The 15,309-nt window shown below is 39.9% G+C and overlaps 1 protein-coding gene across 1 annotated transcript in view; it reads right to left on the bottom strand.

Moving 5' to 3' along the window:
• Positions 1-15,309, bottom strand: part of gria3b (glutamate receptor, ionotropic, AMPA 3b) — an 87,570-nt gene that overhangs the window by 7,584 nt on the left and 64,677 nt on the right. Inside the window, exons 9-13 of the mRNA XM_020614611.1 lie at positions 14,660-14,764; positions 12,057-12,263; positions 9,222-9,595; positions 8,506-8,704; positions 3-17 (exon numbers count right to left, since the gene is read on the bottom strand). Coding sequence (XP_020470267.1) covers positions 3-17; positions 8,506-8,704; positions 9,222-9,595; positions 12,057-12,263; positions 14,660-14,764 — 900 coding nt within the window. The remainder of the gene's footprint in view (positions 1-2; positions 18-8,505; positions 8,705-9,221; positions 9,596-12,056; positions 12,264-14,659; positions 14,765-15,309) is intronic.

The raw sequence follows: 15,309 nt of genomic DNA on the forward strand, positions 1-15,309 counted from the left end.
ACTGCTATTTTGGATCGCTGTGCAGGAAAGAAAGGGAGAAGAGAACTAGTTTAGAAACCCAAACATCATATCCGTGTGAAGGATTTTGTAGGATTTTTGTGCTTAATGATCACTTTGTTTAAACTCCCATCATGAAGTATTTATAGACATCTTGGAATGCAGCACAGAAAGTGTGATATCTTTAAATACTTCCACAGATATATATAGCTGGTGGACTTGAAGATCATGAAGAACAAGAATTTACAAAATCCATTTTTCTTCATCACCATAAATGTAGTCTTCAAATAATATGTTGCAACATCAAATTCACAGTGAATGAGGATGACTTATCACCTGTATAGGAAGTATTGTCAAGCAAAATGGGGTTAGAGTAGAAATACTGGCATTCTTCTGCCTTGATTATGCAAAATTATGTTCAATAATTAAACTTTGGTGACAGTGACTTGTAGATAATGATGATTTATATAGAAACACGTAAAGGTTTTGGATACATTTGGATAAATTTAACTGTCCTAATTTAACTTGTAGAACTTATTACAGTCACTCAACTGTGACTCAGAAGTGATATGCAGAAGAAGCAAGAGAAGTGAACAAGAAAGCGGGTTAGACAGATACAAGGCAACTCATCAGGAAGTGAGACAGATGAGCATTTTCCCAACGCCTGGGGTCAGGCTTAGTGAGCCTGTAAAATCTGGGGGAGTTGAGCTCTATCTATAATAAGCATCAATTAAATTATTCAGTGTTGCTGGATTTTTTTTCCCACATAGGAATTTCACACTGTGAACAGATCCTGGTTCAAGCAGTGATGAGCCAGCTCCCAAGTGACAATGTGTGTACAGAAGACCAGATTCCATGTAAAAAAAAAAAGTAAAGGCCAGACAAACATGAATTGAGTGGATGGTTTTGAAGAACTGGCTGAATCAAAAGATCTACTGTGATATATGGACAATCAGTTGATATATGAACATTAGTCAGAGACCCTTCCTTGCGGCATTTTTTAATCTCACATGGTCTCAAGTCATGTAGCAGCAGTGTTGAAATTATTGGTTGGCTGGCAACAACTTTGATGTTAGCATTGAACTTGGATCACACAAACAGTCATTTGTCAAGCCAAGCCAAGAATCGACAGTAATAGTTGCTCTGTGAGGCTTAGACACAGCTGTACTTTGAGCTATTTGCTAACTTTAGCATGTTTAGCAGGTATAATGCACTTTTATTACCATTCATTTGTCAGGTATTTTACCCAATGATAGTGCTTTTTAGGAATGCCACTGGCATTATTAGTGAGATAACATGCCTAATGATGTTAAACATTTGCTATTTTCAATGTTTTTCTAGGATTTGCTTCGTTTTATATCAATAGATGTAACCTTCCTGAAATGGGGTGCACAAGCAAATACCAGGTGAAGGCACTTACTGTATGTGCGTGTCAAACAATTTTTTGTAGTTTGGGGACCACCGGCGCAACTGGTGCAACATGGAAGAGAGCCTGAATACAGTACATTATTAATGGGATGAATTCATTATGAGTAGCTGGAGGTGGGGTGGACTTTAGTAATGGCTAATCTAACCAGCTCTCCTCTAAAACCACTGCAGGAAATATAACTTTGACTGATGTCATGATGGCTGATCTGGAACAACTCAGAGGAGATTTTCACACGAGGAAACTGTAATACTTGTTCATGAGTTGCAGAGTCACCGTGACCACATCCACAGAAATATATGACATGGAGCAACAAAAGATTCTTTCTCTGTTATTCTCCTGACCATTACTGTATATACTCAATTCCTAAGCTGTGATTAGAAAAATAGAAAATACTGTACATATGAAAAATGTATATTGCAGATGTATTGCACTTAAGTATAATTTACAGTACTGTACCAGGAGCTGCTTCGTATAAGAACAGAAAGTGCATCAGAAAGTGTACCAGCCCTGTTCAACCATATTCATATCTATAGCCACCTACTGAGGACTAGTTCATTTATATTATTTAAAAGTAATTTTTCGAAACTATCACACATATTTCATTCAGATAATTTCACAAGAAATTATTCTCAGTGAATTCCAGCAAATTGGTTGTGAATTTAAGGGTTTGTTTTAAGTTGGTGTGGCCTTTAAAATACATTTGGGTACCTGTTCTCATGCTTCCCAGCCTAGCCTGCTGTTAGGAACATTGCCACGCACCCGTGTTTGCGACAAAGATGGTCTGTATAGGTCCTAAGGCGAATGCAATTTTGTGTCAGAATGAGCATCACGGTCTCACTGCGCTACACAGTCTGCATAAACATGGCCTCAGCTGCACCTCTTATCCCACCTCAGTGTAAACACACCAATGTGCAGAAAAGCATAGAACTGAAAAAAAATGCACAGGTTAACTGATAATGTAAATAAATGTTAGATGGCTTTACAGTCTATTTAAGAATAATTAGGAAATGGGAATTATGAAAGGCCAAAGACACAGTACGCTTGAATAACAACACACACGTAGCTCTGTGGCTCTGCATGTCCATCATCAATACACAGACTCATTACTGTCCTGAACTGGTAAAAGCATAACCATCTTTAATGCATTTCTTTTAACAAACAAAAGCATTAACCTTGACCTAACAAAAGTGCCACAACGCCTGTATGTAATCATATACAATGTAACTGTAGGCATCTGTCATACAGCATCAATCCAAGGGTGAAGATATTAAAAAAGTTTGCATGATCAATGCTCCCTGCACAGATGAAAACGCCTTGAATTCGGGACAATGGCCGTTCTATTTTAATGCCAATGATATGGGCAGGGGCAACAGCAGCTGCAAATAGACGTGATCTTTTTTCTTGACAATCTCGTTAAATGTGTTCAATTTGCATGTGTCAGACATCACGGAAAGGACACTAGTTTGGAGGACAATTTCCCCAAGGGCCTGGGGCTGATCTGTTCGACAGTAGGAAAAGTCCAGACAGCTCCTCAAATGAAGCGAAGGGAATGAATCTGGGCATTAATTACTGACAACAGAGTGTGCTCCCTCTGTGCTTTATGAAGTCAATTCATCAATATCAGAGCAGGGGATGAAGTGTGATAATAGGCCGATTCCACTGCAACTAAAGTCACCAACGAGACACTTAAAGCAGATTTGGGGGGGAGAGCAAGATACAATCAGAAAGCCCAGCAGGAGGAAAGATATTTAGTTATTGAGTGCTGGCACACAAATGTGCATACTCAGAAGCTCACGCACACACAGCACACATATATGAAAACACCATAATGTAATGAAAGTCTCCTCTCATTTTCTTTAAAATGTAATCATCCACAGTCTCATCCACAGTGGTCATTTAAAATTTAATTTGGGAAAAATAACTGCACAAGTCTATCATCAATAAGCACCCAGTTTGTTAAGCAATTACATACTGCCATAAATATGGCTTTATTCATGTGGCTCTCCTTCACATCATATAATCACCCTCTTACAACATTTTGTTGTATTCAAAATGAGCTACCAGCCAATTACCAAGGAGTCGCTACATTTGATAGCTATTGTATAAAGTGAAAAGAATCACAGCTTTGGGTAACTTGCAAATGGCACAACCTTCCTCCTCTAAATGTCTTCAAATTATACCAAAGCAATCACAGTCTGGCTCATTCATAATGAAATACTTATAAAATTGATTGTCAGCCAGTCCTCCTACTTAGACGACACTGTTACATCATTTGCGTAGGTGTTGCTCCTGCAAATCCGTCTGAAGCAATGAGCTTTCTGCTGTCTTGTAATAGTCACAAAGACTAGGTCAGGTATGTTATTTCAGCCTAAGATGAGGAATAAAAAGAAGAAGACTTAGAGAACAAGGTTACTGGGAAGGCAGAGGGAAACTAGTGGCAGCTTTTTCTTTTTTTTCTGAGGTTAAAAATATTCATTGAATGTCCATGTCCAAATCACATGCAGACATTAGTGCCAGTGATTTCCAGCACTGTTGAATGGGTAACAACCACAGTTTTATAGGCACATGTTTTTAAATTTCATTACTTTAATTTATTTAAACCTTAAAATACCAGAATTACACTAGGCTATAAAATAAGCTATAAACACTTCACTGGTAGCTGATATGGCACACTTGTCAGCAAAAAGTTACAGATTTACACATGAAGCACATATGGACCAAAATTAACAAGTATCTGAAATTGTGTGACCTGCTAAATCTACTGTAAATCCACTATTCACTCACCTTTAACTCTGTTTTAGTTTCCACTAACTCCTGAGGGAACCTGGATCTTTAGCTGCCAAATGTACCGCTGCGTTGACCAGCTAGAAGCTAATTTTGCCTGTCTGCGGTTTGGTTCTAGGAGGTAGCTCCTGTTTTCTACAGCTTTGTTACTGAAAAAACTAACAGCTTGTGGTAAAAACAAACAAAACGTATACAATTTTTTTTAGGATTGTGTCTGAGTGCAAATGTCTTTCCCATAAGCTAATATACTATTTTTGTTACTTTTGAGAGAAAAAAAAACAATAGTGCACCATTTCTGTTAGCCTGCCACCGACAGCATTTGTGTTTGTCAGATGCAAATTTGCTGTGTTCAAATATGATAAAGCCATATGCTAAGTACCCTATTTACAGGGTACAACTTCTTTAAGTTGCATGCAGTTAAGTGGATAATATTATTTATTTGTTAGGTATTTGTTACGTCATGCATTTATATACTATAGGTATTTACAGTAGACGTATTTAGAAATAATATCAATGTTTGATGCAAACAGCAAAATGGAAACATTTAGCCAGAGGACAAAATATTTTTGTTGGAGGGCCAGATTTGGTCCAAGGTCCTCTGTTTTCTTACCTTTGCCTTAGCAAAAATTAATATCAGTGTAAAGACGGCCAGAAAATGTAAAATTAAATTTAGATTAAATCAAATTTAGAGTAAATCTAGAGCATACACTGAAGGAGACAGACAAAAGGAATCTGCTTTTTTGCAAATGCAATGATCATTGGCAAATCTATTGGAGATGTTTTTGCTCCAGAAACCTCCAGCAATGTCATTAAAATGTCTGAGAAGAGACAAGTGATTAAAGTCCAAAGTCAAAGAAATTGCCATCTCCATTCTAAATAACCACTTAATCTGTATTGATTTCAAGTTCTGCAGCATTTCCAGACCTCTGTCCACTGCCCTTCGAACTTCAGCCTGTTTGTATTCTTTCTTTGGCATTGCAGGTTGCTTTCATTATAGCCTCTCCCACATATGCTCCACTGCTTGAGTATCTAAATGCCATCTCCAAACACCCACCACTACATTTCTGCCTGCTTTACTTCCCTTCCATTTCTGGTTGTGGACCACTTTTTCCCACTATCCTATATGCCAGGACTACCTATATCTTAAGTATGCTGAAATGAAAGTTGAGGCTCCTGGGGTGTACTTTGTCACTGAAGTGCCACATGCAATGCCTTGAATACCAATTGCTTGTCTTTGATGTTTGTTGCTGGACCCCAGTACATCCTCTCGTGCCTGCTGCTGCTGCTCTAAAGTTTGACAAGGCCCTCTGAGGACCATGCCTTCCCTCATAGGTTAGGTCTATCTCACTATAGTCTGTATTCACCTTTGTATGCTTTTCTCCTTTATGCAAACAGGCTCTAATCTTTATAGGAGCCTCCACTTCACTCAGCACTGTATAGAAACAGAAAGTGACAAGAGCTCAGGGAGTTGTGTAACATTGTGCTGCATAGGATTGCAGGGCAACCTGAGAATTTCTTGTATAAATTTCTTTGCCAGCTCCTCTTCAAAGAGCCCTGGACTAATGCAGGTCTGCTCTGCATAAAAAGAGCTGCTGATGCCACAGTAGCTGAGATGTGAAATTGTTTTTTCATGCTTAGTAAAATGCACTTGTGACTGTACTCAAGTTGTTGTTCCCATCCACCACACCTGCACATCGGTAAGATGTATGATGTTTGCTGTCGAGGCTTTGGGTAATGTATAATCTTTTGAGGGGAACAGAAAACAATGCTGTGGTTTCATTTTTTTGGGCAATTATCATTCTTTCGTTGTTATGCTGTTAAATGAGGTGCATGAAGGGACAGCGGTGCGGTTGTCTTTGATGGTCTCATCCTGGTTTTTACACGTAATTAAACAGTCACATCAGCCCATTTTATCATCTCAGCCATTATCACGACCCAGCTTCTCCTTCAATGTACATTTCACAATGTAACTGGGCCAAGCCTTTTGATGAAATAAAACCTCGTCAAGAGGATAAACATGGCCTTGCTGGTACAGCTCATCATTTTCGAATCACTGAAAACACAAATATTCAACTGACTGCATGAAAAGATCCATGGCAAGAATTAAAATGATGAACCAAACCGCAGTGGTGCAGCAGTGCATAACAGCTGCTCTGTTGAGGAAGAGCAACACAAAGCTTGAAGCTGTACCGCGCTGTCTCTAGGTAAAGCAACAGACGAGGCTGGAGGGAGAAGAGGGTGTCCAAACAAGGCGGGGTAGTTTGTGGAAGAGCAGCCAAAGTGGGTAGAGCCACACTGCCAAGCGTCGAAAGCCATTCAAGCTTCCGCTGGGCACGTCACCGGGCTCCCAGGCCAGCTGTCCTAGTTGGTTGTGTGGAGGGGCTTTCTGGGAGATCTGTGTAACACCACTCTCTTTGAAAATTCCTCTACAGTTTCTCTCTATTCCCACCACCACATGAAGACACATATGGTGATGTGAATACTGTCACTGTCAGGTATTAAGCCATATGCCCAGAATGTCAGCAGATAGGAGCAGAATACAACGACATACTCTAATTTAACTGCCACTCATTATTACAAAGCTACATTTATGTTACTGTACTTTTTTTTTTTCCAATTTTGACTATCTGCTTAAAAATAAAGCAAAAATACACTACAAATGTACGTTACTGTTCTTCTTGTCAGGTAGCTCTGGAAAACAAACCAGGTGAAATGAATCGGGGTCCGAGATGATAGCATATGCCTTGCTCAAAACACTGGACTTGATTTAAAATTTCCAAAATTTCCAGCTGGCTGGTGACATATGGGTCTAATTAATTCTTGATGTATTTCCTAAAAAACAGATCTGAAAAAGAACTTACACAAATATTAGTGTATTTTTCCCGTGTCAGCCATCTACAGCTTTAATTAAAAGTCCCTTGGAATAGTGGTTCACACATGTCATTTTGTATTTGAAGACTCCGGGATGTAACTAAGGCACTTATTATACAGAGCAGAGCTGGACTGTTCTACGAGCAGATTGTAAATGGCCCCATTGTCAAACTAGAAGTATAATCTGTAATTGGTATCCATCATATCTGTGACACAAGGACACAGTATACTCTATACACCTGTGTGACCTCTCTGATGAGAGAGAAAACGATGACAGATTTTGTGAGGTGTTCCTTGGAGAATTTAGTGTTGTTGTCATACCATGTTTTCCAGGATATACAGTATTATATTCTCGGTATACAGCCTTTTACAACCACTTCCTAAGAGTTGATGGACTTAAAACAAAAAGATTTTAAATATCAAGCTTTGAAGACTCTCCCTTGTCCTTCATTGTGTGAAAAAACATGAATTTGATTTAGCATTTTGTTGTTCTAGGAAATTCAACCCAGGGGTAATACAAATGAATTGCTCTTTCTGTCAACATGCTGCAGCTGTGAAACATATGAATAGTTTCTCTCCTGCTGATGAGTAATGAGGGAGCCTAAGATAAAAGACTGTCATATTTGGCTTTTCGTCAGCACAGGGAGAGTGCTTTCTTTTTCAGCTTCTTGCTCTGCATATGCAAAGGGTTGGACTGTTGATTTAGCCATGCCACCTGCTAAGACATTTCACAAGAGATGGTTGATCAGCCTTAAGGATATGCAGCACTCTTAAACGCCTGCATTTGGTTGCCTTTCAGAGGCTAATATACTTTTGCTTCAAATTTTAGTTAATTTAGGACTTAATTGCTGGACTAGTCCCTTATGCTGACAAACATATTGCTTATTCCATTTGAGATGTCTTTTGGACAGTTCTATTTGACCTACAGGGCTTTTCTTCATCAGGTCTGATTCGCCAGCCATGGCCAGCAAGCTAATTATATTTCATGAGCTGACCCTTCTGAGTTTGAGTCTGATGCGGCCGCTTTGATTAGCCTCCTGTTTTTATCACCTCTGAGTCTTCCGTGTTGTTATCACACTTTCTGCTGACAGCCCCAGAGCCTCAAGGTTGTACACTGCAGTACTGCTGCATAAATTTCACGTTCATGTCATAAGAGTTCAAGAACTGTTTCGCTGCCAACATGCCTCATTTGGAACAATCTTGCATGGGTCAAGAGTGGCGTGCTAAAGGTACAAAACGGAAAAGCTGCGAGTAGGAGTTGATCAAGGACATTGCACAATGTAGATTTTATGATTCAGCATGCCTGAGTGCAAAATATTCAGGCCTTTGAATTATTTGCAATTTGAGCTGAAAACAAAGGAACAGCTGGCTGATAAGTCAGATGCTATGTGTGTGAAACCAAACAGTCCCTTGGCACTACTCACCCTGAAAAACTCCTTTGTGGAGCCCGAGTCCAAAGTGCCATATGCTATCTCTGTCTGCTTAGCCAGATCTTCAGCACTTTCTATAGGAGAGACCATCCTCTCCACCGTCAGGAAGGCAGCCAGGTTGGCTGTGTAGGAGGAAATGATGATGAGGGTGAAGAACCACCACACACCGCCGACAATACGGCCCGACAGAGACCTACGAGAGGGAGGTTGATGATAAGAGAAGAGCAGAATGTAATTACACCGTGACATGTGGTGCCTATCAAACCGCTAAGATCTACCAGCTGTGTTTAATGTATTTAATTGCATCGGTCATCAGAATTTCCTTCTGTACCATTAAAACAACTTGCCACTGCGTCAGCACTCTAAAACAGCACTTTACCAGAGGAAGTGTTTGAAATGTACTCTAATAAAATTCTTTAACTAGGTGTAATACAATTAGGGTCAAAGTTCATTTTTTTAGTCTTAATAAAGTATTGATGAAGCCATTTTCATGATGATACTTTTAGCATACAACCTAAAAAAAAAACCAGTTACACATACACAACAGTGAAATGAGTTTAGCTACAAATATGACACCTAAAAGGAGAAGACAAAAAATATGCTTGAGTGATTCTGTATGCTTCTTAAGAACACATCTCATCATGCACAGCATTAAACAGTATTTAATTTCTTTTTCTGTTCTGCTCCGTTGTCCACTCCTGGTAACCCACCTGGGGGAGATGTCACAGCCCTGCTGCATGAAGGCACCCAGGGAGAACCAGAGGGAATTGAAGATTCCAAAGTCATTGGGTGGGTCAGGGGGAGTCTGGGGATCTTTGGTGTCGTCCTGATCCTCAAGATTCCACTCGTAAGGACTGAACCGACTGACCAGGAACAGGACCACGCTCACCCCAATATAGGCAAAGACTATACACATCCAGATCTCATAGGCCAGTGGGTCCAGGAAGGAGAAAACGCCTGGCTTGGACTTTTGTGGCTTCTTTATCATAATGGAGATGCCCAAGCTCATAAAGGGCTTGGAAAAGTCTATCACCTCCTCTCGAACCAGAGTAATGGTGAGAGGTGCAATAGCTATATCTGCTCTCTGGAAACAGGGACATGCACAGCAAGCATTAGTTATGACCTGCATAAATAAACAGGGCATTTTAAATGCATGTGTGAATGACTGTAGCAAAAGAGGAAGCATAAAACAAGGATGTTAGCACACATTTTACATTATCAAAAGAAATAAACCCCTGATTGTGACACCTGAAAACATTTGGAAACACACACACACACACACACACACACATAGGCTTTCATTCCTCATAGAGACTTTATAATGACTCATATTCATTTCAACACTAACTTTAACCATAGTCACTCATTGCCTAACCTTAACCCTCACCCTAAAATTAACCTAACCCTAACTTACCCAAGTTGTCACCCTAATATTCAATGATTTAAACAGTGGAGACCAGCATTTGGTCCCCAGAAGGAAGGCTGAATCCCCACAGTGTGAGTGTGTAAACAGGTTTTAGTTCCCACATGTGAGTAAAACCAGTCAAACATGTGCACACACACATGCACACAGGAACAGCAGAGTAGGATTTGCACTGTGTTATGAACTGGGATGCAGCTAATACATCTGAGATTTATACAGTAAAATTAATACTGAAATGTTGCCACACTGAGATGTAAGAAGGAGGGAAAGCTCACGAGTGCACTGCAAGACTGAAAAACAAAAACAAAACAAAAACACCAAGACATGAGGGGGTTGGAGTCCTGTTTGACCAAATGATTCCTTAATCAGGATCCAATGAAATACAGCAAAGAAAAAAACCTTTCACTTAAAACAACCAAACTGCATATTGAATCACAGCTGTTCAAATATAATTTTCAATAAAACTGAGTAAGGTAAGGAAAGCAGAGAGTTGTCTGATGTCTCTATAAGAAGTGTAACCTTTGTCAATAAATGGTTATAATTAAAAATTTCAGAATGTTACAGTAAGGAGGCTGCTGTATATAAAATAATCTGCAAGTTCATCACATGCCACTCAACACTGGATTTCCCACACACAGCCTATTCTGAAATGAGTTTTTAAAATGTTATTTCTCAAACTGTTTCTTTTCTCCACCCTTTGCTGCACTGCCTCAGTCATATTGTGTTATCAAATCACATCTGTGGAGGTGGTGCTGCCTTTTTTCAAAATCACAAGGGGCATCTTTGTAAAAGCAGAGGAAAATAATTAATCAAGTTAGACTGTGTTACTGCAGCTAGTGGGTATGTCATTAATTAAATAACTGCTGCTCTATAAAGGAGCCACTGTGAAGGCTGTTTTGTTGTATTGTTGTCTTTTTATGTTGAAATGGAGAAAACATTGGATTGTAGCAGCATGAGGCAGAAAATGTTCCTTACAAGTAGAAACCAGGAGCAACACAAATAGACCCAGTAAACATGACAGTTTTTTTATGCTGTCAACACAACATTGTGAAGGGCTATAACCATTTAATCCTTGTGCAGGCGTAAGCAGCGCTCAATCAATGGTGAGAGAAACAAAGCAATAAAGAGTAGCCTTAGGCCTAACCTTTAAAAGACAACTAAAAACAAATTAATTTACTGGTCAAAAGGTCGAAATGCACAAAACCATTAGTCCCGACCCACCTGCTGTAAAATTACAGGCCTGTAAAGACTTGACAGGGATGTAATTGGGATATTTTTTCACCTTCCATCTCCAGGGAGTGGACTTTTCCCATTTGAAAGATAATTTGGTGGCTATAGCACATCAAACCAGGCAATCTGTCAGGCTGATAGTTGGGAAATTGAACAGATGAGGAAGCCTAGCCCTCATACATTTTGTATTTGGCCCCTGTTCAACTATTGTGGCCTTGGAGAAAGGTGGGAGAAAGGTGAGAGAAAGGGGTGGGATTTTGAAATGCTTGTGGTGCTGCGAAAACCCCAGCGTTCTGTCAGATGTAAAACATGGCACGACCCTTCACTAAAGCGAGAGGTCTGACCTTTATGGAACACAACACACATGGATCTTGTTGTATCAAACCACAAACACCCATTTAGCTGTTGATTCTAAACCAGATCTTCTCAGCTGTGAATTTACAATGTGGCATATTCATCACAGACATCAAACACTGAACATAATTACACAATCACTTCAAAGGCATACAATCTTTCATTCATCAAAGTGATTTCAGTGTTTTTGCCATATGGACTCATTGTTTTCATGTACCTACCTCTGTTTCAACTCTAAGAAAGAGAGCTTTCTAGTCTAAGCAAGAAGGATCAATTGCAATGAACAGCACTGAGAAATGATTTCATTTTCTCCCTCTCAAGATGATCACCAACTCCCCAATGCCTGTGGCTGCATTTGACAAATTCGCTCACCGCTGAGCTTCCTGAGACAGCATTAGACTTTGAACTGGGCAAGAGATGATGAGTTCAAAAAATGGGTTGGTGATAACCTTAAGACAGAAAAATGAGATCTCCTCTCATGTTGAAGTTCCTTGCAAACTGTCATGTAATCAGCAAAACAGAGGCTCCCAGTACTCACCCCATAGACCAGTTCACCCACCATCCCGTTCCACGTCTTGGTGTCTGGGTCTCGGGCTCCGTACTTGCCATCCATTACTATAGACAGTTTGTACTTAATTCCAACATGTTTGGCAATCTCAGATGCTAAATCGACGCAGTAGCCTTCATATCTGTCATTCCCCTCCAGATGCATATAATTTTTCTTGATCATCACATAAGGAGCTTCCTGTTGATTCAAACACACACTGGTTTATTCACTCCACTGCCCTGGCACACATCCAGTTATACAGAAATATGCATACATGCGCTAATATGTGCCCATGCCCACACACGCACACACACACACACACACACACACACTCAGAGAGATTTAACATATTATGAGTTGCTATAACCACATCCGTGCAGTCATGCATGCACAGATGATGCCTTGTGATTGCACAAATATGCACTGATAACAGTAGCGTGATCGTGTGTTCACGCTGCTTTCATCAAGCCGTGGCAGCAAGTGGACACCGAGCCCAGTGCACCCAACCCATTCTGAGCCCAAAGGTGCAACTCTGCTGCACAATATTGGAAGGTAACAGGAAGCAAGAACAAATTTGACCATTTCTGTGGGTGAGAACACACAGCCAGAATGAGTTTTAGTGGACCCGGGAGTCAGTGGTCGTCAAGGTGTGGGCCAGCTCAGAGGTGGGTGGTGATGGTAATGGCAATGGATTTTGTAAGTAAATGCCAGTGACAAGAGAGGGATCAGAGAGTGCCAGTAGTATCTCAACATATTCAGTCACATTGCACCAATGTGCAGTTAAACATGGTTTCATTCCAATAAATAAATAAATACAAAAGGAAAACAAATACAGTAAGCCGGTTTTTGCTGTATATGGAAAAATGCAAAAAAAAAAGAAAAACCTGGATAAATGGAAGAATTACATCAGGAGAGCATGAGCGTGCTAATTTTCTCTCCCGTTCAAGACGCTGCTGCAGCTCGCCTTTTGTCTCACTGAGCACATCATCATTATCAAACAATAGGACTGCTCAGGAGAGCAGGCATTGTCATTACAGCCACAAACAATTAGGGTGCAAGTAGGAGAGCAATGGTTTGTTTGTTCTGTGCTGAATGTATCCTTTCAACTTGGATCCACTGAATGTTTCCTTCAAGTTAACGTGTGTTTTCCTCCTGACTGTATTTCTCATCTAGATGTTAAATGTTTCCTCTTGCTATCAAGTGACAATCACTTATGCTGCGGAATGCAAATTAAATCTAACATGAAATCCATTGATCCTTATCATTTTTCAAACATTTTTCTTTATCATCTTAAAGTATTTACTTGCAGAGAACGAGGCACTGCATCAGGCAACTACAAACCCATTATACAGTAAGTCAATACTTTTGTGATAAGTCTGAAACATTTATACTGTTTTCTCATAGGAAATCTGGACTATAGTCAGAGTTGCCCTTTCACACATGTAGCACACACTGGGAGAAAATTTATATCATCTGCGTTCTCTCTGTTTGGATTATGTGAGGGGGGAGCACCTGGGTAGAGTGCGCAGGATGTGCGACATGACACAGTCATGTAGCCAGTTTGTAATTTGGTCCTAAACAACAGAGTCTCTTATCATCCCTTGAATTGGTCTGAGGATCCTGGCACTGGCTCTTAACAACAGAAGGTCGTGAACCTTGTTGTGTCTCCAGTAAAAAAATTTTCTTGGCATCTTCATTGAAAATTACCATTTTTCTGCACCATCAAATGTTTGTTTTCTTTGGATTTCGCACTGGTGCGTGACAGAACATCATCAACTCACCAATTAGCTCCATGTGAATAATCCAGACTATATGATGCTGTATTCTCACATGGACTCACTCCAGCTGACTTGCACATCATGCAGGTTTTGTACTGGGGACCTGGCAGGGTAAAGTCTGCTCATCTGGGTAAAGTCTAGATTTTTTCAGGGTTCCAGTCTGAAAGGGGCTTTAGTTCAGTAAATACAGTTAAAAAGAAATAAATCTAAGTAATTTTTGTTTGTCATATGTTGATTTTGATAAAAAGCCCAGAAAATGACCTTTTCTTAATCACCGGCTAGAAGTTACAGTATACTTCAACACAGAACACATGGTGGAGCAATACAAAATAGATTGGAGCAACATAACAAGGAAAAATACCACATCTTATACCTCCTCCAATACTGTTTATTTTGCTTTGCCCAGCTTGAGAAACCATTGCGGTATCCTCCTTTAGTCATTCTTTGGCCAGTCTATCCCAAGTGTCATTGAACATTTACTTGATGAGGACAGACAGGTCTACTTACGTGTGCACTTGTATGCTTTTTGTAATTAATGGAGTCAGTCATTACCACTTATACCATTGTTGTGATGTCACTGCTACAACAGGCCACTGAAGTATGGAAAATCACAATGCTTTGACACCCACACGGATACAGTTGAAACACTCCCCCGTTTTTTACCGACTGTTTCAACATGTAGTGAGTGGATGGAAAGCAACACAAACAAGATGTAGTTCTACCCGCCCAGGACAGAATGTGTCACTTTTCGGAATCAACACCATGACCTTGAGTGGCAGAATACGTGAAACATTTAAAACTGCAGGGAAAGTGTACCATAATAGTAGTGACCACAATCGTTCGGTTTTCCACTGAGGAGTCGTTGGAGACCTGCGGGTCCATAATATTTACAAATCTCGTGTACTCGTTCCAGTATCCAATCTGCAAAGAGAAAACAGTGGTTAGAAGTGCATTCCAATCCACTAACAAAAGGTAAATGATCACATTTGCATAGCATGGGCTCTTCTAAGCATTACTTGGATCTGCCATGATGGGGCTCATTACAACAACAAAGCCTGATGCCTGTGCCCTATGCTGTGACCACAAGAGCAGCGAATCAGCAGAGTACTACAACCACAGAGGTGACCCAGTAATAAGCATAAAATAAATTAGTATAAAAGAGTCTATTCTGTATTTATACACTTAATATGCAGTTAGTTACATGACAACATACTCTTGGGAGTTATGATCTACAGCAGTTCAAATAGCCAAATGTGCTGGAAATGAATTTGATTTATTTGATTTGATTTGATTTGATTTATTCTTTCAAGCATGTAAAGACAGTTGATATGTCAACACACATAATTTTACACATATCCAACAAATGCTAATCCAATATCAATTTGCTTATACCTAGTACATGCTTGAATGGAGTAGGAAGAAGTCAGACTTATCCAGTCCTACCCCATGACATCATCTTACCATCA

The sequence above is a fragment of the Monopterus albus genome, unplaced genomic scaffold (genome assembly GCF_001952655.1).
Source record: "Monopterus albus unplaced genomic scaffold, M_albus_1.0 scaffold148.1, whole genome shotgun sequence".
Lineage (NCBI taxonomy): Eukaryota > Metazoa > Chordata > Actinopteri > Synbranchiformes > Synbranchidae > Monopterus > Monopterus albus.